General features: G+C 39.5%; 3 protein-coding genes across 3 annotated transcripts; 1 reads left to right on the top strand and 2 right to left on the bottom strand.

The window, feature by feature from the left end:
* Positions 1 to 79: 79 nt before the first annotated feature.
* Positions 80 to 23,737, top strand: cxcl13 (chemokine (C-X-C motif) ligand 13). Its single transcript, XM_074669640.1, has 5 exons — positions 80 to 220; positions 311 to 378; positions 23,149 to 23,266; positions 23,387 to 23,504; positions 23,653 to 23,737. Exons 2-5 carry the CDS (start codon positions 337 to 339, stop codon positions 23,735 to 23,737), a joined length of 363 nt encoding a protein of 120 aa, XP_074525741.1. The 5' UTR covers positions 80 to 220; positions 311 to 336.
* On the bottom strand, positions 1,171 to 7,632 carry LOC141789988 (GTPase IMAP family member 8-like). The gene is made up of 7 exons (XM_074669609.1): positions 7,614 to 7,632; positions 7,293 to 7,346; positions 6,775 to 7,158; positions 5,076 to 5,079; positions 2,836 to 4,115; positions 1,870 to 2,726; positions 1,171 to 1,182 (listed from the first exon to the last, which is right to left on the bottom strand). Exons 1-7 carry the CDS (start codon positions 7,630 to 7,632, stop codon positions 1,171 to 1,173), a joined length of 2,610 nt encoding a protein of 869 aa, XP_074525710.1.
* On the bottom strand, positions 12,533 to 17,438 carry LOC141789986 (GTPase IMAP family member 8-like). The gene is made up of 5 exons (XM_074669608.1): positions 17,358 to 17,438; positions 15,892 to 15,928; positions 14,670 to 15,827; positions 13,172 to 14,563; positions 12,533 to 12,975 (listed from the first exon to the last, which is right to left on the bottom strand). The coding sequence occupies exons 1-5, from the start codon at positions 17,436 to 17,438 to the stop codon at positions 12,533 to 12,535; spliced, it is 3,111 nt and encodes a 1,036-aa protein (XP_074525709.1).
* Positions 23,738 to 25,343: the final 1,606 nt, after the last annotated feature.

The raw sequence follows: 25,343 nt of genomic DNA, 5'->3' as shown, positions 1-25,343 counted from the left end.
CGGTAAGGGGCCACCTGTTACGTAGACGGACACATCATCTTCACACCCCCGCTCCTTACTCTTCAGGTGGACTCTTCCACGAAGTGTCAGAGGTCAAGCCACTTTCCCTGTAAGGGTCAGGCTCAAAGTGACCAGAATACATCAAAACAAAGGGGAAAGAGACGGATTTAATGAGGTTAAACTGGATGAAGAGGGCCAGGGGGACAAAACGGCGAAGAAAGTAAGTCAGAAAAGGGAAAGGAACAAAAAAAAACAAATGTTTTTAAGGATTTATTGTTTGTTACTGACAGTGTGTGGGAATATCTTGCAGAAAGTAGGAGCTAACTAAGGAGAAGAATGAAGGGATGCTTGGAAGAGGTGCTGCACTACAGTCTAAAGGTAAACAGTGTTTTATGTGTTTTATTGTACTATTTATATATTTGTCTAAAATTAAAAGTTTAAATTGACTAATGTGTATACATTTCATACATTTTGTTTACATTTTTCTGTTCTATTCTATTTTATTGATGTGCCAACGTTTAATATTCTCATATTTAAAGTAAATGTTTTTCCCCTTCTCATAGAGTTGACTTCATGTTTATTTACATCTTCTTTCTCCCAGACCTAGTTTTATACAATTTATGACTTTTGTTTTCCTTGTATTACTTCTTGATTTATTAACATATAGTTTTTGTTAGCTAAAGACTTTTTCTTGTAAATTCTGAACTTTTTCTATTTTTAAACTTTTTTCTTCCAAAACTACGTTGTTCTTCTTTCTTCTTATATCATGACTTCAGTCTTGCAGTCTAACATCTTTTTCATCCTTATAATGTGGTCCAATCCCCCTGCAAACACTAACTGTTAAACTGTACTTTACTATTTTCACAATAAGTTCTTTAAGTTCTTAAGCTTCCAGCTATTTCTTATCCCTCGGGAAGGAAATTATCAGTGCATAGTGTATTGTATCTTCTGTCTGTGTTTCATAGAGGTGTTCAAAGTGATAAGAAACATTAGACAAAGTTCTTTTATTTCATTTTTATAGCTGTTACATTAGTGTGATCATATTTTAAAGGCAATAGATATCAATGTTAACATGTATTGAATCATTAATGTTTTATTTACAAAAAGTAAATGCCATTTCTCAACATGATAACTACTCTAACGCTAACCAATCTTCTTTAACACACAGCTCTAGCACAGTAGCTATGAGTGCAGTTAAAGATAACCAACTGCAACTTGCAGTTTGGTGTGAATGATTTAATTTCCACAGAAAAGGAAATTACAGATATAAGCTACAGTGTATACACATTTGTTCTGAATTCCAGTAATGTGTAAATGCATTCACATACAAAGAAAAAAACGAACAAACAGAAAACGGAGTGCCAGTAAAAGCATAGTTGTAATTAAAATTTCACATTGGTTATACTGAGTTGCCTGTGGATAGGCTTGTTATGATTTGTTGATTTGAAAAAAATATATATGATTATTGATTTAAAAGAATGATTGATTTACAGCTGTGACGACTAATGAGGCTCCTGCAGCTCTGTGTGCTCTGGATCATCAGACGAGAGGTGAAATGATGAGAAGAAACTTAAACACTATTATATGAGTTCTCAAATTTTCCATTACCACGAGTTTCTGCTTCAGATTAAATAGCACTTTGTCTTTTTGATAAACTTGTTACAGGATGACACATTTTCTTTGAACAGTAGCCCGTGGCTCATGGTATGCGATGTACTTTTTTCCAAACTCACTGAATTCTTCAGCTTTCTTCAGAGCCTCCTCTTCATATGTCCTTTTGAGTTCATCCATCGGTTTCTTCAGTTTTTTCTCTGTCTTTCTTCCTTTTTCCTTCAGTTCTTTTCTGTTTTTTTCATCATTCATTGTGACATGCATTTCTCTGATCGTGTGCATTTTTTCCTCAAGTTTTTTGATTTCTCTTGCATTCACTTCTCTCTCATGTTCAGTTTCTGCTCTCTGTTGTTTCATTCTGCTTTCCATCTCTCGGATCTCTTCTTCATGTTGGTTTTGAAGTTCCCTCATCTTTTCCTGCATTTCCCTCTCCTTTCTCTCTTTCTCTTTCAGGATCTTCTGAACTTCTTTTTTTATTGCGTTGTCTGCGTCCTGCAGTATCTTGTTGGTGTAGCAAACCCCTCCGTTTTCTTCCACCATGGTGTCAATCTTTGCCATCAGTTCACTGACTTGTTTATGGTTTTGTTTGTCAAAGTTGTTAAACACGTGGTATCTGTCTCCACATTCAGTGATGAGCTTCTTAAAAGAATCTCCACATCTCTCTTTGATGTATTCTTCAATGGACAGCTCATCATGTTCAAGTGAATCTCCTCTTGTAAAAAGAATGATGGTATAATGTTCTACATTCATACCAAACCCTTCCCTGATCACCTTTAAAGCCTCCCTCTCTTCTTCTGTGAGTCTGCCTATTTGCAACACAAGTAGGAAGACATGTGGTCCTGGAGCCAGGAGACTGATGCATTTACTTATTACTTCATCAGTCTCTTCATTAGACAAAGTTGTGTCAAACAGACCAGGAGTGTCAACCACAGAGACAGGACGACCGTCCACCTCTCCGTGTGCTTTCTGACATAATTTAGTGATTGACATTTGGCTAGCCTCAGCTTCAAACTCCTTTCTACCTAAAATGGTGTTTCCTGAAGAGCTCTTCCCGCTGCCAGTCTTCCCGATCAGAACAATCCTGAGACGCTCTGAGCTCTGCTTCACTTCATCACCTGAAATCAAAGAAAACTTCAAGTTAATTTAAATTGTTACACTCTGTAAAAACAGTTTTTGGTGTTGTCTTTGACACAGAGTTGAACAACGGTGAAATAATATACTTACAGCGGATTGGTTCCAGGTCCTCGGGGTCACTATGTGTTGTAGGGATGGTTTTGAGTTCTTGGACCTCTTCTCTTTGGGCATATGTTTCTGTTGTGTAGGAGCGTGGTCCATTCAGTGGTCGCATCCTTTCCACAGCATCCAACAGCTCTGGGATCTGCTGCTGGTCCTTGATGTTGAGAACATAAGATCTCCCTCCACAACTTTGAACAAGATCCCGGATGGCTTTATTTTTCTTCAGGAACTTAGAAACAGCTGGAGCTGAAGGATCAGACTCTACAGTGAACAGGATCATGGTGAAGTCATTCACTTGAGAGCTGAAGGTGTCCTGGATGGTGTCTAACTCTCCCTTGTCTTCATCAGTGAGAGGACCCACAGGGAGGACCAGGATGAAGGCATGGACACCCTCAGGATCACAGAGGGAGACACACCAGAGTGATTCCTCCATCACTGTCTCCAGAGGTTTTCCACACAGAGCAGGAAGCTCCACCAGAGAAACCCAACGTCCACACACCTCTCCCTGATGTTGAACACACTCTGATGAGCTGGAGGCTGAATGAAGACCTGTCTGACCTAAAATGGCCTCTGCTGCTGAAGTCTTCCCTGATCCTCTGCTCCCACACAGGACCAGGTTTAGAGCTGGTTTCATCTTTTCAGATTCATACAGAAGTGGTTTGGTCCTTCTTTGTGTTATTTCTTGAATGCTCTCCATTAACAGCTGATGGTTATCTTCAGACATGCTGTAGAGTCGTCCTCCACAGTCTCTGAGTAGTCGTCTAAAAGAGTCGTCTGGTTGACCGTCTTCATGTGTCTGGATGACCACTGAGTATTTTAGAGCATCTTGACCAAACAGACTGAGGATGATCTTCAGTGTTTGTCTGTTCTCTTCAGTGAACTCAGACGGTTTCACTAACAGCAGCAGAACATTTGGTCCTGGAGGACAAAGACTCACACAGCTCTTCACTTCTCTTCTCACATCTTCCCCAATCAGACTGAACAAATTTGGAGTTTTAACCACTGTCAGCGGTTCTCCATTCCACTCTCCTTGGGTAACCAGACACTGCCTTGTTGGAGAAGTCTTTTGGTAATAAAAGGCTTGCTCTCCAACGATGAAGTTTCCCAGTCTTGTCCGTATTTTTTCACTTTTTCCCAGCAGCACAATCCTGAGTCCAGGTGCTGTTGTAGGAAAGACAAAAATAACACTCAGTAAATTCACGAACACACTATTCGACTGTGCTACTGGAAGAAAGAGGACATTGTTTATTGCGGCTTTCCAATAAATTCTGTTGTTTTACAGTTGCATTCAAAATAATTCCACCCCCATCAAAAAGTAGGTCTACCAGCGAAACTTACTAACTCTCCACTGTTTGGAATAAAGAAAGGAATATAATGTATACAGGCAAACCAAAGCAGTTGCAGGTGTTTTCTCATAATTCAACATACAATCCTATTTTCAATGACCATTGTGGTCTAATAATTATTTAACCCCTAGAACAGTGTTTCTCAATTCCGGTCCTGGGGCCCCCCTACCCTGCATGTTTTAGATGTTACCCTACTCCAGCACACCTGATTCAAATGAATGGCTCGTTATCAGGCTCGAGCAGAGCTTGATGACGAGCTGATCATTTGAATCAGTTGTGTTGGATTCAGGTACCAAATAAAACATGCAGGGCAGGGGGTCCCCAGGACCGGAATTGAAAAACACTGCCCTAGAATCATGCATATGACAACACATCTGCAAATCAGGTGTTGTCTATGCACACCTGATGCAAAAATGGCATCAGGCACTACAGCGTCAGTTTGTGCAGTAAGGGAACATACTAAACACTCCATAGTTAAACTGCAAGATACAAAGCAGTAATGTAGATTGAACATCTACAGATTGAAGCATTTGTTCAAAAGAACACCCTGCAGGCAGTGAAGCATGGCAGTGCCTCAAGATGTTCTTGGGTTGCTTTGCTTCCTTCTGTGGTTGGCAAGATGGAATAAAGCATTCTGAAAAAGGCCCTTGTACAACACTAAAATCTATATACATTGTCTACCATCAGGCTGTGAAAGTTCTGGACTGGAAGACAAACGCCCCGTCATCATCTCCCCCCTTTGGCGCTTTTATAAAACAAAAAGCATCTACTGACATGGTAGTTTCAAACAGAGGGACAACTTTTGGTCGGGCAGCCTTTTCAGTGAGAGCTACTTAGACCTGGATTACTCTTCCAGTGCAGCTTAGGGCACAGGCTACTTACCTTTCTTTTAAAAGAAATTTAAAATCATGGTTGAGAGATGGTCAAGTGTGTGACCATCTGCTGTATTATCTATTTTATTGCATTTATTATTATCATCATTATTATTTTATTGCATGTATTATTATATTTATTTTATTTATTTCATGCATTTTACTAATCCTAATGCTCACGTCACCTGCTCCTGACACTACAGTTGAAAATTAGCCAACTTAGCTAAACAGGCACATTTTCTGATTTTTTTTTTATAAATGTGCATTGTCTCTGTATATAAAACCAATAAACTAAATTAAACTTAACCAAAGTCTGTCAAAGAAGGTATACGCAGAATGCAAAATCAAGAGCAGGAGTGAACTTCAGGTTATTGTCCATGGGGTATGGCCTGAGAACCCTGAGGAATGCTCCAGAAGCTGCCTGTCTGCCTCTGCATCATGTTTGCAGCAGGGGTTAAATAAAGGGTTGAAAAAAAATGCAATGGTCATTAAAGAGGGCGTTTTTGTTGAACTATGAGAAAACATTTGCAATTAAAGCTGCAAGGCCTTTCTGGCCCTTAGTGCTATAACAGTTGATGCCATGTATTATTTCCTCTGCTGAGTCACATGACCAGCTGCACGGAACTCCTAATCACTGTGACATCAACATAGAACTGAAGAGGGAGGATTCAAATTCACAAATTAACAAAAGTGTACAAACAACTCATCATCAAGGCCAGAATGTTGACCTATTCTGTGTAAAGATAGCATATTTTTGTAGGAAATCTTGTCAGAAATCCATTCATGGCATTTTCAGAGCTGTCCGACTTTTACTTTTTTGTCTATAGGCCCAAATGCGGCAGCCTGCGGGACCTGAAACGTGTTTTCCCATCTGTTTACATGGAGAGAGCTGAGAGCGTTCACCGACTTTGAGGGCTCACTATTCTAAAACCGGGTCCGAAATAACAACTTCCTGCATAACTTTTGTAGAGTAGGGTCTAGTCTGTCATGTGAGCGCATTTCAAGCCGATACCACTTGTGGTTTCGGAGGAGATAATTTTGGCAGAAAGGGTAAAAATGCAGCAAAGTCTTATTTTGAAAGGCAAATTGCCGGCTTCCTATGCAAGATAAGCAGAAAAAACACCTTCCCCCTTTTTTGTGCATCTCAATGAGACGGATATTTTGACGTTGGTTTCATCTCTCTACAACATTCCTAGCCCCTGTTAGAGCCATTTTAGGGTGGTATTTAGTGCCTTTCTGGCGCTCATTATGGAATGTTGGGGGTTATGTTTGGTATCATATGCAAAATTTTTGGCAATTGTGGGGTGTGTGCCAATTTTGGTGAGTTTTGAGCATGTTTAGGGGTTCTAAGTAGAGCTCAAAGTGCGGATGGAATAACAAGAAAGAAACGCAGCAGGAACAATAGTGCCCTCAGCCTTTGGCAGAGGGCACCTTTTAGCAGAGCTAGAAGGTGCCCGCTGCTTGGGCCGAGGACCCTAATTACAGTTTATTAACCAACTTACCAGCAGGTTTCATTGTTTCTGTGGTGAATCGCTGAGCTTCTGTATGCGTTGCTCCACAGCTGACATGCTTTCCATTGTTCTTTCTGATGATTTGACCCAAATGTTTCTGTAGCTCTGAAAGCGCAAGGTTCTCAAACATCAAGAGTCTTGATTTACAAATGCTCATCATATTTGTCAACTCAGTGTGTTTTTCCCTAAAATCAGAACTGTCCTCTTTCTGGGATGATATCAGTATCAATGAATGATCAAATGATCGTTCACTAAAGCGTGTAAGGACTTTGCAGAGTCCCTGTTTTTGTTCCTCCCTGAAGTCTTCAGGCTGTAGAACCAGCAGGAACACATGAGGTCCAGGATCAGAGAGTCTCACACAGTCTGTCACATGTTCTGTCAGTTTGTCTCCAGAGATATTTGGACTCAGCAGATCTGGAGTGTTGATGAGAACTACATCTTTCTCCTTTATCTGTCCTCTGACCCTCAAACATTTGTCTGGTTCTTCCTCAGTGTTGAACTCAGTCTTTCCCAGTATAAAGTTTCCCACTGAACTCCTCTGAGACCAGCTGTTTCCCAGCAGAACAACCCTCAGCTCAGACACTGGGAGAGATGGGGATTTCAGAAAGATTAACTTGTGTTCATCATTTTTAGGTTTGGTGTATTATCACATTAGTTAATTGTACATTCTAGAGTTTAAAGGTGTTCTCATAAAGCTGAATCAAAGTCTGACTCACTGCGAGGGGGAATCCAATCCTTGCTTCTTCTGTGCCTCCGAGGAAACCGGTCATCTGTGATTGAAAGAACAAAGATCAGTTTAACCAGTGATAAACATAGACTCATTACAGTTAATAGTAAAGCTAACTACATACATAAGGCACCTCTGTATTTATTATGATATATGACATGTAGAACTGATGTCAGCTCATGATAAACTTTTTCATCAACATTTGGTGTTCCAGGACTGTTTTCTATTTCTGTCTATTTGAACATGCGAGTAAGGAGCTCTTCTGTTGTCTGTATAATATAAAATATTCAAGTGAGCTAACTGCACTCACCTGCTGCTGCAGTCGCCATGACGTCACTCTGTGAAAAATACCAGACACTGATTCGTCTAAAGAAGACATTAGGGTTAGAGGGTGAAAAAAAGAGCTCCTGAATCTTTTCTTAACAAAAATAAAATGTTTCAGATTTGTGAAGCTCAGTTTGGTTAATAAGAATATCAGAAAAACAGACCTGTTTTGCTCAAGAAAGCCTTTAGTGAAATTTACATTTTTCCAGTTTTCCTTGGTTTCATTAAGGTCAAATTAAAAACAAATACAATCCCTAAGGGCAGGCAGTTATGGCTAAAGATTAGGTGTGGACTTAAAATCAAACTTTGTTCTCTTCTTTTTCTCACTTAAGTATGAAACTTTAAATTATTGATATGATGCATGTATAATCCTCAGTGACTGTTTTAAGGTCGTCTTTTCTCTTGTTAAACTCAGTTGTGTTTGTGAAGATTCATGTAGAGAAGTTGGAGTCGCAGCAACGTCCAATCAGTGAGTGACATCCTATATGGGGCATGTCTGTCAGTGAAAAACTTCCGCAAAGCCAGCTCTTGTGCCTCCTTGATCATCTATCCTCTGATCAGTCTCCTCCATCCTCTATCCTCCGAGCCCTATTATCGCTGTGGGACAGTCTTCAATTTGGTGACTCAGAAAGTACTTCTGGTGCCGCAGGGGAGAGAGGGGACTGCAGTTTATTGCTTTGAGGCATGCCCCATGGTGTCCAGACTGGCATGTAGCTTGGTTGTCGTGCCTAATGTAGGACACAGCTTAGCATTTAGCTTTGTTAGCCTATTGCTTTGTTGTGGTGCTTAATGCAGTATGTTGTTGATTAAGCCTTGCATTTAGCTTAGCATGTGGCTTAGCACGCCAGTTACTTTCATTAATAGCTTAATTTGGCATGGAACTTATTACTTAGCTCAAAATTTAGCATTAGCTTAGCATTAATGCTAAATTTGTTTGCAAGTTTGTTCATTATTAGAGGAGTTATTTTTAGCACTTTGCTAATCCATGCATTATTTCCTTCGTTATAGTTTTTCACTTGATGAATAAACAAGATCAACTGAGACCTGACTCCATTATCATTTGAATATGGAGTTTGGCTCTCCATCAAGCTGTGTATCTTCATACATGTAGGGAGGAAAGTTACATTATTTGTGTAGCTTTTTTTTTTTTACAGGTACCAAAGTGTTTCACTAGACAATAAAAGCATAAAACCAATAAAGCATAAAAACAAAAAAGCAAAGAGGAAACAATAAAGACCAAAATTAAAATCATAAAATAAAAGCTTTAAACTGAGTTATTGCAGTTCCTTTTAACTTTATCACTCTTGTCTCCAAGCATAACATTTATGAATGCAGGGTGATTTTCTTCTTGTTAAATTCAATGAGATCATTAATAAAGGTTTATATTATATTATAAGGGTTTATTTCTGGTTTAGTTAATAACAATGTGATATTGTGTGTTCCTTACAGTTACCCTGAATAAAAAAAATGTTTTATAAGATTGCTCATGTTTATATTTATTGTCCTCATGATAGTAGAGCTTGAAAGTTAATATGTTACTAGTATCCTCTTTATGCTCAACTTTAGAGTCCTGTTGTGAGTACTTCAGATTCTTATCTTTTATTTTTGGACGCATTACAAATGTTCAGTTACGATAATTAAAGTTTTGTTGCGTTGATTTAGTAATTATATATCAATTGTTCTAGAATTATAGACAGTTAATCTTGAGGTCAGGGTTTACCTGAAGAAGATGTTGATGTTGTCCTAAACTTTCGGTCTCATATCGTGGATATTTGTAGTGTTTCTGTAAGAAAGTATGGTTTTCAGCTAAGTTAAAGTAGTAAGTTAAGCTCTGATAATTAAAGACAGGTTTTCTGATTCAAAAAACCCACCGGTACTAACTATTTAAGATATGCTCAAAGATCAGAAATAATCAGCCCTTATGCAGTAATCCAATAATGTTATATTTGTTAAAACATCATGCACATCTGTTTACTAAAATGTTTTAGTATGAATTTCCTCAAAAGTTGTATTTACTCACCGAAAAGCTTCTCTTTCCCAGCTACGAACATGTCAGAGAACACGTACTCATCTGGGATAGACTTTGATTTCAGCAGAGTGGACTGGGCATGTTTTATCAGTAGTCATATATCAGATCTGATATCAGTAGAATATCTCAGTTAATTTTTAATATTAACTGTGGTTCCACTCCAGGAACTGAAAGGTCAGATACATAACTAACAGTAGATGACCTTTATGTTTAATCATTAAAATCCCTTTCACACTTCATACAAATGTTCTTTTCAATCTCAGAGTCTTAGTATGAGTTAAGAGGTGTTTGTAAATTTATCATACAAAACTGTAAAAGTGTCAGAGGAAGATGTGTTTCTGTTGTTAGGGTTAGATTTTGTAATGATGCAAGTATAAACTTGACTATAGTGAATCACTTTTATTTTCAATTTTTTTTGTCTTGTTTTCTTAATTTTTTTCAAAGCTCTTTTTGAGGTTTGTTTATATGAATGATTCATATGTTTTTGTATGCCCTTACACTTTGGATGGTGGGAGTTTAAGGAGAAGCTTTGATTAAAACTCAGGCAGTGAATAAATAAGCATTGTACCTTTACTAGACGCATACTGCTACTTTAGTAGGGATTTTTAAAACATGACAGGAGTCAGCACTGGGTGACATCCACAAAGTGTTGGGACCAAAGAAGCTGAGTTGGAGCATAATTTAAAATGAAGAATGGGGTTTACACCATTTAACCTTTTTTTCTGTGGTTGCACCTCCTGAGAACGTTTCAGTGAAAGAAAACTTTTCATCTTAACTTTTACAACTAGCTCCAAGTGAGTCCTCAGTGAAACAGCTGTTTCTAACAGCACATTGTTTTTGTAAGATGAGCTAACTTGGAAACTTAAGAGAAGCAGGAGGCTGTACCAGTTTGGTCATTTTACCAATCAATGCCACTGTAAATAACTTATTACTTTATCACATTTCTTTGTCATATTAACCTTTATGACACTGACAGGAGTTAACGTCCAGTGAGCGGTACTCAGTGTTTCACAACAAAGAAAGCCAACCCTGTACAAAGTAATTCAAGTACATTTGGCATCAACAATGACTTTTAAAGCCATTGTCCTTGTGATGGTGGTATAAAGTTAATGTATTACTGGTATCCTTTTTTTTTTCTGAACTTTAGACTCTGGTTCTGAACACTAATAGTCTCATCTTTGTTTTTTGGTTTAACAAATGCTTCCAACGTTTTAGTTTTCTGCATTTTCAATTCATTATAGCATAACACTGATAAATGTATAGTATTTCTACCTTTTCGAAACAAAGAAATATAGGTAGAAAGCTCCTCTTAGAAGCGACAAACATGTCAGAGAACACATACTCAACTTAGATGACCTTTGATTTCAGAAGAGTGGGCGGGACAGATAATATTAATCGTATCAGATTTTATATCAACTGAACAGCTTGGGTAATTTTTAACATTTCCTGCAGTTCAACTCCAAAAACTGAGAGACCTAATAAAAAAACTGACAGATGACATATAATTTCTGGATCCAAACCCCTAATTTTACTTTTATTTTGCAATAAAAGTTTAGCTTTTCAAACAAAGACTGTTATGGTGACAATAAAAAATAAAAAAACCACTCCTACACCAACTGTAGGGAGTGAGCCTACTGGTGCCTTCATGTCAATAAATAACCAAGCAGAAGTTCCCTCTTTGATTCAGCTGATAAAACTTAAACCTTTAGAGCCTTCTTGTATCAGCCCTTCCAGTCATCACACAGTCATACCTTGTGTTTGCCTTTACAGTGATTTCATCAAACAAACATGTACCTTCCAGAGGAGGATAAAAAGCTTAAAAAGAGCCTCTTGGTCTCCTCACTCTTTGTTTACATGTAAAATAAAAAAGAGTTCCCTCTGGATTCTCTGATGGTAAAATTAAAGAAAAGAATAACAAGCCACAATCCAAGCTTAGTTTAGTTTTACTTTAGTTTTAATGATAGCTTCAATATTAGTTTTAGTCTTTTTTGTAATATTGGAAAGTTGTCAGGGGGTGTGATTATGGCATCAGAAAAAGCTTTCTGTAGTAAAAACTCAAAACATTGTACTATTTCTAAAAATACCAAAACTGTCCACATACAGCAACAAAATGTACCACACAGTATTATTCTGTCTGACCACTGGGAAGATGGTAAAACAAGAAAAAAGTGAGTTTATGTTTTAAATAGATTGACAGAAAAGAAAACCATCAGCACTGTGCTGCTCGGTTTATCTGTAATGTTGCTGCTTCATCAAGTGAGAAGAAACATTTTATAGAGGTTAATTATCATAACTTTATTAAGAAGACTTTGATTCAATCACATTTGACAGTTAATAAAAGTGATTTGGATAGTGCACTGAATGTGTTTTTTTACAAATAATCATCATCATCACATCAACACATTTCTCAACATGAAAACTTCTCAGTCACATCTCACAGCTTCTATCATCATATACTTTCTCTCTGCTGCCTTGGAGAGCTTAAATATTAACTGGTTGTGATCCACACTAAGGTCTGGCTGATTTTATTGCTCTTGCGAACTTAAACCGTCCATAAAAGATGAGTTGTGCATGATTTAAGCAGCTAGAAATCCTCTGATATAAGATAAGATAAGATAAGATAATCCTTTATTGATCCCCAGAGGGGAAATTCAAGTATTGCAGCAGTACAGGGCAAGTAAAGAGGTAGCAGCATGCATTGGGAGAAAAATAAAGTAAAATAAAATTACACATAGTATGTTTTTTTGGACAAAGGAAGGATGACATGAAAAAGCAAAAACAAATTGAGAGCAATGTACACAGTATATATTAAATATTAAATATTAAAGTGCAGAGCAGTGTAGTGTATTATTGCCATAGACATCGATTAGTGGAGGTCAGTGCAGTGATGTACTGTGGCCTCCGCTGCTGTTTAATAGTCTGATGGCGGTGGGCACAAAGGAGCGCCTGAAGCGCTCAGTTCTGCTTCTGGGTGGGATGATGCGCTGGCTGAACGAGCTGCCCATGTCCCACAGCTCGTTGTGGAGGGGGTGAGAGGAGTTGTCTATGATAGCCCTTATTTTGTCCATAATCCTCCTCTCTGCCACGGTCTCCAGAGTGTCCAATTGAAGGCCCACAACAGAGTGGGCCTTCTTTACCAGTTTGTTAAGCCTGTTGACCTCACCAGCCTTGATGCCACCCCACCAGCACACCACCGCAAAGAAGAGTGCGCTGGCCACCACAGACTGGTAGAAGGTCTTCAGGAGCCTGCTGCAGATGCCAAACGACCTGAGTCTCCTCAGGAGAAACAGCCTGCTCTGTCCCTTCCTGAAGAGGGCATCTGTGTTGTGGACCAGTCCAGTTTATTGTTGATGTGGACCCCAAGGTATCGATATGAGCTTCCACCAACATCACTACTGTCAGCATTAGTGTTCATAACGTAAATCAATGGATGGGACATGGGTTTTTATTGCCCTTCCTTTCCCTGAGTTTTTCCATTTCATCTCGTGTTTCTTTGACCTCAGTTTTTTTGTGACTTAAGAAATGGTCCAGCAGTTCTTTCTCCTGCTCTAGTGCCTCTTTTTCTTCCTTATGCCTTTGTGTCATCTCAACAAAGTAGTCAATGTTCTGCAGAGCGAACTCGTTGAATTCTTCGGCTTTCTTTCGAGCCTCCTCTTCGTAAATCCTCTTCATTTCCTGCATTTTCTTTGTGTATATTTCCTCCAGCTCTTTAATGCCTTCTTCCTCCTGTTTCCTCCTGTTCTGCTCCTCTATCTCCATTTCTGTAGAAAGTTTCTCTCTTTCCTGCTCATATTCCCTCTGGAGATCTTGGAGTCTTGCTTTATGCTGTTCCTTTCTGTCTTTCTTGTCTCTGCTGCGTTTTTCCCAGTCCTTTCTGTTTTCCTTCTCCCATGCTTCTTGTTCCTTTCTCAACTGCTCCAGCTCGGCTCGTTTGTCTTCATCTGATGCTGGATTTTCTTGTATCTTGTCCTGCAAAACTTTCAGCTTGTTTTCCCACTTTTCTTGTTCAATTTGTTCCAGCTCTTTCTTGTGTCTGTCCTCTTCTTTCATCTCTGCCTTTTCTTTCTCTCTCATCTGAAGCCCGTTGTTTATCTTTTCCTCTAGTTTTTTAAGTTTCCTCCCCTTAAGTCCTCTGTCATGTTCAGCTTCTACTCTCTGCTGCTTGAGTCTTTCTTTCAGCTTTAGGATTTCTTCTTCGTACTTTCTTTGGATTGGTCTCCAATTTTCTTGCATCTCCTTCTTCTTGTCTTTCAGGATCTTCTGAACTTCTTTCTTTATTGCGTTGTCTGCCTCCTGCAGCATTTCATTGGTGTAGCAAACACCTCCGTTTTCTTCCACCATGGTGTCAATCTTTGCTATCAGTTCACTGACTTGTTTATGGTTTTGTTTGTCATAGTTGTTGAACACGTGGTATCTGTCTCCACATTCAGTGATGAGTTTCTTAAAAGAATCTCCACATCTCTCTCTGATGTATTCTTCTATGGACAGCTCATCATGTTCAAGTGATTCTCCTCCCGTGAAAAGTATGATGGTATAACTTTCTACATTCATACCTAACCCTTCTCTGATCAGTTTTAATGTTTCCCTCTCCTCGTCTGTGAGTCTGCCAATTTTCAGCACCAGCAGGACAACATGTGGTCCTGGAGCCAGGAGACTGAAACACTTATTCAACTTCTTAAGAACTCTTTCATTGGTCGAAGTTGTGTCAAACAGACCAGGAGTGTCAACCACAGAGACAGGACGACCATGCACCTCTCCATGAGCTTTCTGGCTTTCTTTAGTGACTGATATTTGGCTAGCCTCAGCTTTAAACTCTTTTTTTCCCAGAATGGTGTTTCCTGAAGAGCTCTTCCCGCTGCCAGTCTTCCCAATCAGCACAATCCTGAGACGCTCTGAGCTCTGCTTCACTTCATCACCTGAAATAAAAGAAAACCTCAGGTTAATTTAAATGGTTACACTCAGTAAAAACAGTTTTGAGTTTTGAGTTGAACAGAAGTGAAATAATATACTTACAGCAGATTGAGCCCAGGTCCTCGAGGTCAGTATGTATTATGGGGATGGTTTTGTGGGCATATGCTGCTGATGTGTAGGAGCGAGGTCCAACCCATGGTTGCATCTTTTCTACAGCATCCATCAGCTCTGAGATCTGCTGCCGATCCTTGATGTTGAGAACAAAAGATCTCCCTCCACAATTTTGAACAAGCTCCTGGATGGCTTTATTTTTCTTTAGGTAGTTAACGACAGCTGAAGCTGAAGGATCAGACTCTACAGTGAACAGGATCATGGTGAAGTCATTGACTTGAGAGCTGAAGGTGTCCTGGATGGTTTCCAACTCTCCCTTGTCTTCATTGGTGAGAGGACCCACAGGGAGGACCAGGATGAAGGCATGGACACCCTCAGGATCACAGAGGGAGACACACCTGAGTGATTCCTCCATCACTGTCTCCAGAGGTTTTCCACACAGAGCAGGAAGCTCCACCAGAGAAACCCAACGTCCACACACCTCTCCCTGATGTTGAACACACTCTGATGAGCTGGAGGCTGAATGAAGACCTGTCTGACCCAAAATGGCCTCTGCTGCTGAAGTCTTCCCTGATCCTCTGCTCCCACACAGGACCAGGTTTAGAGTCTTGTGTGTGTTAGACATCCCAGTCAGTGTCAGGAAGGCTCCTTTGGTATGATTGATGATGCTTGTAACCTTCTTCATTAACAGCTGTTGGTTATCCTCTAACATGCTGTAGTGTCTTCCTCCACAGTCCTTCAGCAGCTGGGTCATAGCTGGAGTTTCAACCATTTCATGAGTTGAGATGACGAGAGACTGTCTAAACGCTTCTTCTTGACCAAACACACTCAGCGCTTCTCTGAACCTTTCTTTCTTTCTCTCTGAGAATTTGGACGCTTTCACCAACAGCATTAGGACATTTGGTCCAGGTGGACAAAAAGCCACACATTGCCTTAGCTCGTCTTCCAGCTTTGACTCAGATAAACGAAAGATACTGGGGGTCTTAACCACTGCCACAGACTGTCCTCTCCAGTCCCCGTAGGTGACCACGGATTCAAAAGTATATGTCAGGAAATGTCCTCCTTGATTACTGGTGATGGTGTTTTTAAGCCTTGTCATTGCTTCATTTCGTTTCCCCAGCAGAACAATCCTGAGTTTACATTTCTTCACTGGACAAACAGAAAGAGAAAGACATCTTAAACACACTGAACTAGAATTTCTAAAGCTGTTTACCTTTCCATATTTGTTTAATGAAGATATACAGGTGCTCCTGCAAAAAGTTGACCCCAATTGCAATTAGGTTTATGAGCTAATTTACAAACTTTCACCTGATTATTGTGGCTTCAAAATTGTTCAACCTGCTGAACAGAATCACTCATTACAGGTTGCAGCAAGTGTGTGAGGAGGAACCCATTAATTAGGATTTGCAGTGATGTTTAATGACATGTCGGGTCAGGACAGTTTGTTCACCTAACCAGCTTTTGGCGCTGTGGGTAGGAGCCAAGTACTGCTAGAAAGTGAAATCGCAATAAAGCTTGTTAAACTCTAAAATAGGAATGTTCAATACCACTTTTTTTCATAATGATATCAGTACGAGTACTCCTTCTTGAGTACTCACTGATACCAAATACCGCTACCAGATAATTTCAAACAAAGACAACACAGTCACTCTACCATTCAGTCAAAACACAAAAAAATCCCTATGAGTTTATTTGTTTTTAATTAATTAACAAAAGTACAATGTCAGATTTTTATTTTTATTTTTATTTTTTTGAATCAACTGAAGTGCAATTAAAAAAGTTTAACTGTTAACTCTTCGTGGTCTGTTCATATTGTCTTAACATGCCCTGGCGCACATTTGCCGTGGTGTCAAACCACAGCAATGTAGCGCCAACTACTGGTGAGAAGGACGCAAGATTTTTTTGCTTTGAGTATCAGCTGCTGGTATCTGTAGCCTGTACGAGTACCGATACCTTGAAATAAGGCTGGTATCGGCCAATACCTGGTGTTGGTATTCTCCCATCCAGTGGCGAGAATTCCTTCTTCTTTAGTTCAGAATCAGCTCCTATCACAGGTAACTGGCTCCACCTCCTTCTCATTCATCCCCGCAGCGTCTCAGCGCTTTAACACAGTCGGACGCTGAGCGTCTTCTGACTTCAGCGGGGGAGCGTAGAGTGGGTTGTTCCACTGTGGAAACTGGACGGTCATTGGATAAACGCTGGGCTTTGTCCCGCCCATCGGACGCTCAGCGTCTCTGGGGGTCTATGAGGCAGTGGGCTGGCCTGGATGCTGGGCTCCTGCATGATGATTGGATGATCTGTCTGAGGCTGAATCCCTTTTTGATTGACAGTGAAATGAGCCAGTCAGAGATCTTGAAGTAAAATCCTCCACTGGAGCATCTTCTGAGTTTTACAGTCAGTTGTTCTGGACTGATACGGAGGCTTTATTGATCCACAGTGAGTTTACCTTTCTTAAAAACGACGAGCGTTGTGTTTAAAGATTCTCTCTCTTTTCACCAATAAGCAGCTACAGCTACAGCTGCGGAGCTTCTCCCCCTGTCACTCACACTTACAGCCTGTCGTAGTCTCACGTAGCAGCTCCAGCTGCTAGCAAGCTGACACAGAGGGTAGAATTTACGTTTAAATAAATAAACAAATTTATGAAGTGGGCCAAAAATGAGCTTCCCCTCCTTGACTGACCAGCAGCCACCACTGCTCCCGTCCCTGCTCTAAAATGTCCTGGTTAATGGAGATGGCCTTGTGGTCTAGGTCGCACTCCATGATTCTCGCCCTCACGCAGGTGGCCGGGGTTTGACCCAGCCTGTGGTCTCTTTCCTGCAGGTCACTCCTCACTCTTGCCCTGTTTCCTGCTCTACCCACTGTCTTGTATCTAATTAAAGGCATAAAAAAAGTCTTGGTCAGCATCTGCATTGACTCTGGACTCCAGAAAGCCCAATGGACCAGCAGCAGACAACATGACCCCCAAACTGTCACTGACTGTAGAGACTTAGCTCTGGACTTCAAGCTGCTTTGATTTGGGGTCTCTCTACTCTTCCTTCAGACTCTGGGTCCTTGATTCTTAAATGTAATGAACTTGAATCTGAAAAGAGGACTTTGGACTCCAGTCCAGCTCTGCTCCTTCTCAGCCCAGGTCACACTCTCTTCTGATGCTGTCTCTGGTTTGGGAGTTGTTTGATTTGAGAAATGAGATAGTTGTAGTTACATTCTTAGCTCCCTGTGAAGTTCTTGAATGGGATTTTTTGACAAACCTCTCCAGCTTGTTAGTATCTCTGCTGCTTCTATATCTTTCTTTTTCCTACACTGTTTCATTCATGCTTGGATTCATCACTCTAGAAACAGCCAGCATCTTCAACTTTTTCTGGCCTCAGTAAAGGGGTCTAGTTTTCGGTGTCAATTGTCTTTTTCAACACCTGTAACTTGAAATTGTTGATGTCTTTGGGCAGACTTTGAATGTTGCAGTTAAAAAAATGTTTATTCTATAGTCAATTGCAGGTGCATGAAGTGCTCAGGGGTCCAAACAGCTCAAGGTCCTGCACCATAATGTGACACAATATGATCGTGATTGGAGGAAAATTATAATATCAGTAGCAGGACCTAAGATGAATCCGACCACCAAAATATTTCCCCATAAATAATTTAGTTTGTTGTTCAATTTATCTTACTAAACTATTCAAACTTGAGTCACTCCAAATCTTAATTATAGCTTTGGGGAAAGGACACTTGGCTCTGCCTGAGAGCCAGCTCTAATTTAGAGTGAAAGTCATCTGGGATCTTTGTTTAACATCTTTAATGACAAATCCTTGTATTCAAATTTGTATTTCAACTTTTTATACTGATTTTTTTTTAAATAAAGATGTGGAACCGACGTTCATCGACTCCTGTCACCAGCAGGCGTACAGCTTGAGCCGATCTGACCACCAGAGCACATCCGGTAACTTCACCAGTCTCGCTGCTGATTAGTTGTTGGTGTTAAGTACCGCCCAGTTTCATCAGATAGGTCATATTTTACACCTCAGCAGCTTTGACAGCTGACTAAATTTATTCAACTTAAAGTTTTAACATAGATAATTTGCTCGGGGTCTCCAGCCGAAGAACTCAATTTTTAAAATAAAGCACACATTGTTTTTTTCTTGTCTTTGTGCAATGTTTGTAGGAATCATTTCCGTTTCAGAACCATGTACGTAAAAAAACCAGAGCTAAAAGGCTAAGATATGCAGATAGGTACCCACTCAAAATCCAGCTTTAGTTTCATACCGACAAACCTGTTCAATACCACGACTCATCTGTGCGTTTACTTCAGAGAAGATAACTTGAACAGCAGTACGAATAGATAAACTTTTACAAACTCAGTTAAACCTGTTTGGTTGAAACAAATTCTTGTAATAAAACATAGATTTCAAGTTGTTCAACTCACCAGATGTTTTAGCCATTCTGTCAGTCTGCTGGAAACCCAGAGGAGAAGAAATCAGGAAGTTTCTTTGATCTGAACGAATCAGTTTTTATCCATGTGAAGTCAAAAAAGCCCCGCTGCACATCTTTTTAGCTCATAACTAAATATATTTAAATTCGTTTGTGTTTATCCCCACTCACCCGCAAATCTCGCAGTGTAATTTATCCCCCAATAAAAGAGGATCAAACTTCGCTGATACTCTGACACAGCGAGGACACTGAAGGTGTGTCAGGATAAAACAGAGACACCTGATTGGACAGTAAACTCTCAGCCTTACTTTGATCACCTGGTGTAGATAAGTCCTCTTTTTTTATTTTATCCTGACCTGAAGTCACCTAGCTCGTTGTTCCCTCAGCAGTTAAAGGATGGAGAAGGAAATAAAACATTTCCTTTGTTAAAAAACCCACAGCTCTGTCAATCAAAGATTTGAGAAGAGCACCGTGTTAATAAGAAGAATCAAATCCATGCCTAGGCAAGAGACACGTCTTTATGGTGCTCGTTGGAAATGGAGTCTTTATTCTGGAGAAACCATTTCTGACCAGAGGTGTCACTGTAATCAACACCAACCCGCAGCGTCATCTTCCCAGGTTTTTGTTAAATGTCTGGTAAAAATTGTGAATAACTTTACACTACACTTCACGCCAAAAAAAGAAGAATAGAATAGAATTGAAAATACTTTATTTATCCCCGAGGGAAAATTCAGGAGGAGTCACAGCAGCAACCAAGAAAACAAAAGTAAGAAAGTGTATAGAAAGTGTTAAAAGCTCCATTAGAAAATAGATGCTGACAGCTTGTCCATCATTGTCCAGTCAGCCAGCCTCCACCTCCACAGGGTCCAGGACTGAGGCCCCGTTTATACGGAGACTCCCGCAACGATTCTTCCTTTGCGTTTTCAAAAGCCACCCGCGTTTACATGAGGACGGCGTGAAAACGATCCGCGTTCATATGACTCCAGGAGGACAAGTCTCTTCTTCTGTTCTTTCTTTTTCTGCCGTTTGGTTGTGTGAGACGGTCGGCAATCCAACCATAATGCACATTACCGCCACCTACTGGCTCAACTGGAAATGTGGCTGAGCGCAGGGCCTTCACCTGAAACTGCGAGTGCGCATGCGGTGACGTCAGCGTTTCACCCTGAGACGCTCCGCTCTGTGTTTACACGAAGCTGGATGGAGGAGCGTTTTCAAAAGTTTGCGTTTTCACTGAAAACGCAACGTGGTCTCGTCTAAATGGAAGGCCAAAACGCAACGAAATGTTTGCGGAATTAACTGTTCTCGGCGTCATGTAAACGGGGCCTGAGCTTCTTCAGCAGTCTGTTCAGTCTCTGTCTCCTGGATCCTGTCTGCTCACAGCAGGTGAAGCTCTTCCAATGTAGCGTTGGTGTCTGATTTTAGCTCTGTTAGCCATGTTTGTGAATAGCATGATGCTACTCTGCCCTCTGGTGTTCCCTCTGTTGCTGGGTTAGCACAGCTAGCTCGTCCATCTTATTGGAGATAGATCTTACGTTCCCAATAACGATGGATGGAAGGACAGGTCCATGTCGTCACTTCTTAGCTCACACCTGAGAACCAGCACGTCGTCCTCACCTCCTTCTCCTCACCTTGTGGGAAACATCTGGCCTAGCACCAGTTAGCATTGACATGCTACAGGCTGCTAACAGCTGATTTCACATGTAAACAATGCAGTCATGGTTACATGTAGGATCTCCAGACAAACACAGGAGCAAAAATAGTAAAAATATCACTGAAGACACAAAAAGTTTGGTGTCCATGACCAACAAATAAGCCATACAAAGTGATGATCCACTCATAATACAAAAAGGATGAAAAAGAGACAATTTTTTTTTTAGAAAAAACAAGCAAAGGAGACAGAGTTGCTGCAACAGGCTGCCACAATCAAAAGGGCAGTACCTTGCAACTTTTTTTTCTTATTTTTCTTAGAAGAAATTTTTTAAGCAGGTGTTCATGTCCTACTTTTAAAACCTGATTTTTACTGACTGGACTTTCTGAGGTGAATCTTCTTTTTTTTTTTTTTTTGATAATCTAATTTTCATAAACTGGAACTAGGATCTAAATTTAGGGGCAGGGGAAGCTCAAAGTTCCCCCAGTTAATTACTTACCAGAAAAGGATGTGGTTAGAAGCATGGGGCATTCAAGGACTCTAAAGATATGCAGCCCAGCTCCAGTCTGGTACTTAGTTTTTACTTATCTCCACACGGAGTTTTCTGTTCCTGATTCTGACCCACTTTAATCTGTGTTTGCGTAACTAAAATTCCTTTCTCTCACTCTGAAGTCCCCTGGTCTGTCTCAGACACTGGACAAAAATAAGCGCAGAGATAGTTTCATTAGTCAAAATGTGAATCAGCATTATCATCCAGGCCTGTGGAGGAGTCTGACTGAAAAAAAAACTTTGCTCCCTTTGTATAAACTTCAACATATATTATGACCCAAAATAAATAATCATTAAATAAACCTATTGATGCTCTGTGGTAGCTTTAATAACAGTGTCCAAATCAGAGAGACAGAATACAACAAAATCTGTCATTGCTAAAAATGTTACTATCAGGATGGTTGAAGCAGTCTACTGCACTGTAAAAATGAAACTTAAAATGATTTTAAACCAGTCATGGGGGGGGGGAACATTGATCTCTATCACATACAAAAAAATAATATTAAGAGATGAAATATCGATATCATGTAGGAGGTCGAAGTATTGCAATTTATCACTGTATCAATATTTTTTTTAAATTTATATTTACATTTTTTTACCTCCCTGACTTAGCTGACGCACTCCTAATGCCTGAAACTTAAAAAAAATAACAGTTATAGTCTTTATAGCCACATATACGGTAACTAGTTTAAAAAAAAAAGGCTCCAGTTAACACAGAACAGAAAGTACAATAATGGGCCTGGTGATCTCCCACGTTAGAAACAGCGAGGGGAATTACAGTACATAACAATATAATAATGACAATAACAATATCTGGAAGTCAAGTATGGTCGCTGAGCAAAAAAAGCAGTAATCATTATTAAACAAAAATTCAATATTTACATATATAAACTGTTGACCTCCATTAAAAAGTGTTTAAATTATTAATTTGATTATTTATGTATTTATTTATTAATACAATATCAATAAATAATGTTGCTCAGCTGCCATTACACTTGTGTTGCGCACCCCCTAGTGGCAGTTCATGCACCACACTTTGTATGGCTCATTTGTTGGTCATGGACACCAAACTGTTATTTTCTTAAGTGATATTTTTTTTACTATTTTTCCTCCTGTGTTTGTCTGGAGATCCTACATGTAACCATGGCTGCTTTGTTTACATGTGAAATCAGCTGTTAGCAGCCTGTAACATGTCAGTGCCAACTGGTGCAAGGCCAGATGTTTCCCCAGAAGGTGAGGAGAAGGAGGTGAGGGCAACGTGCTGGTTCTCAGGTATGAGCTAAGAAGTGAGGACATGGACCTGTCCTTCCATCCATCGTTATTGGGAACGTAAGATCTATCTCCAATAAGATGGACGAGCTAGCTGTGCTAACCCAGCAACAGAGGGAATACCAGGAGGCAGAGTAGCATCATGCTATTCACAGACATGGCTAACAGAGCTAACACCAGACACCAACGCCTCATTGGAAGAGCTATACAAAATAATGAATTCTATACAAAATAACTCGCAACTTTGGGAAACTAAGATACAATGTTTTATATTTTATCAATTAAAAATGGTTAAATGTGTCAGATTTGTTGGGTTTTGTTTCAGAAGTGTCGACAGCAAGGGAATTAAAAATGTGCTTCGTAATTTTCCAGAGGAGAAAAATCTCCAGAAACACCCCCCAGAATTATTTAATTAACAGATTTTCGCACCCACACACACACACACACACCCCCACACACACACTGAGTCAGCACGTTATTTAAGATCATTCAAGAAATACGGGGGTGAAAAAGCCACAAATTTTACTTAGCAGAAGTGAATTTTTTTCGTTACTACACACACTTCCTTTTTTTCTGCTCTATAAGCACAGAGCTCCGTCACCCTGTCCATCACTCTCACATCCTCATACTGAGCTGAAGATGACGACCAAACCACTGCTCCTCCTGTCTGCTCTGGCGCTCTGCTGCATCCTCACCCTGGGAGGTAACCACTCCTTTCTCATCTTCTTCAATTCCTCCAGTTTGGTATTTTGTGTTTTTCGTCTTTTTCGTATTTCTTATATTGTTAAAAGTGATCATATTCTGTCTATCTGATGTGTTACAGCTCTTCCCAGGCAGGGGTGTAGATGCATACGAACAACTCCAAAGTACATCCCTGTTCGTCGCATGGACAAGATCGAGGTCTTTCCAGTTTCTGGACAGTGCCGCTGGCTTGAAATCATGTGAGTGGTCAGAAAAAAAACTGTCATACTCTTTGATTTTTATGGTTTATTTTATGTCTTTATTGAAAAATGTCAGTGGACAGAGTTGGGAACTTGATCCCTTTTATGATCTATTGATGGTAAATTTGATGGGTTTTTTTTTATGCAGCGTGACAACAAAGAAGAGCGCCACCATTTGCCTTGATCCCAGCGCGACATGGGTGAAAAACCTACTCACCAATTTGCAAAGGTAACACTTTGAATATTTATCACTGTGCTGTGTAACCTGAAATTAATAGTTCACTTAAAACAACATCTTTACATTAGCAGTGAGGAGCAGATTTAATAACTTTGCATGATGACCCTGATGAAGGCCACAAGCCAAAACACGTTGGTCAAATGAAGTTTTTTCCTGTTTACCTGGCTGAAAACTTAAGACTTAAATCAATTGACATTAATTTACAGAAAAAAAAAATCTCCTTCTGATTCCTAACTTGGGATGGATTGACCCAATCTAACCTTAAGTTACGTTAACTAAACCAAACTTACTCTAAATAACAAACTAGTGATGGGTTAATGAGGCCTCATGAACCAGTTACCAATACTGTATTGATACTGTCTAACTGTGTCGCTCAATACTGACATCTGCTGGATCTTAAACATCATTGCAGGTGAACTGAGTCAAACAATACACAAAATTATTCATTATTTTTCATATGGTTAATTGTAAAGTAATATAAATTTACATATTTTTTATATCTTTAAAAATACAGTTAATGAATAACGTCGTGAACTCACCTTGTAACATGTGAAAATCAAAGTAAAAGTGTTGTGAATGATGGTTCTACTCATGCACTTAATTTTGAGGCAGGAAGTTTTTTTTTTCTTTTTAAATAAAATTTTATTTAAAGAAAAAAAAACATGTTTTTGAAATGTCTTGGCATTCAGGTGATTCCAGTTTTTAGGAGCAACTTCTCTAGCTCCAGATCAAGCAGAAACTAACAGGCCAAAACAAGGAAATAAAAACAAACACTTTTATTGCCGATAAAAATCAAAATGGTCCCACGTGGTGGGAACCTTATTTTTTCTTTTGGGCTTGATTGAAAGAATTGTGCTTCAAAATATCTCTATGCTAGCTCTATTATCTTAACACATATGACAAAGCATCGGTGTTGCCGGACCCATTGCTACTCCTAACTTACCCTTACAAACTCAAACTCACACCAACTAACTTCAGATTATTCTAACGTAATATAACCTTTATTTATAAAAATCATCCTAAATAAACCTAAGTCTCCCTTTCTAACTCAAACTCACCTTGATTAGCTTCAACTTGACCTAATTTATCCAAAATTACCCTAGCTTACGCTGCTTATGCTAACTAACTCTACCTAACCTATTGCTAACTCCAACACTAAGTAACATCAAACTGAAGATTTTAATCTCAGGAACATGAGCTCAGTCCAGATTAGAGCCACAGCAGAACAGGAACAGTTTTCAGCTCTGATCCATTTATCCCTGCTTTTTTTCTGCTTGGTATCACTCTCTGAAACTCACTGATCACTTTTCTCTTTCTAATTTCAGGGGCTCCAATTCATCCACGGTATCTTCTTCTTCTTTCATCAACTAAAAACCACAAAATGGGATCATGAATCATAGTGAAATATGTTAAACAGGGAAAACACCTTTAGTCTTAAGATTTGAACCTTTTTAAAAATAAATAATGATGTAAGTAGCTCAAGGTTTTAGTAAACTTTCTCTAATTTTGAACTTTATCTGTGAAATGGAAAATGAACCGTGTCTTCTCTGTGATGATTTTATTGTGAAAGGTGCTGAACTGATTTTTTTCCAAGAATAAAT

This window comes from Halichoeres trimaculatus, unplaced genomic scaffold (genome assembly GCF_033239565.1).
Source record: "Halichoeres trimaculatus isolate MK-OKI-2021-1 unplaced genomic scaffold, fHalTri1.1 fHalTri1_scaffold_5, whole genome shotgun sequence".
NCBI lineage: Eukaryota > Metazoa > Chordata > Actinopteri > Labriformes > Labridae > Halichoeres > Halichoeres trimaculatus.
Note: the sequence above shows the minus strand (reverse complement) of the source record. Positions and strands in the feature narration are given on the sequence as shown.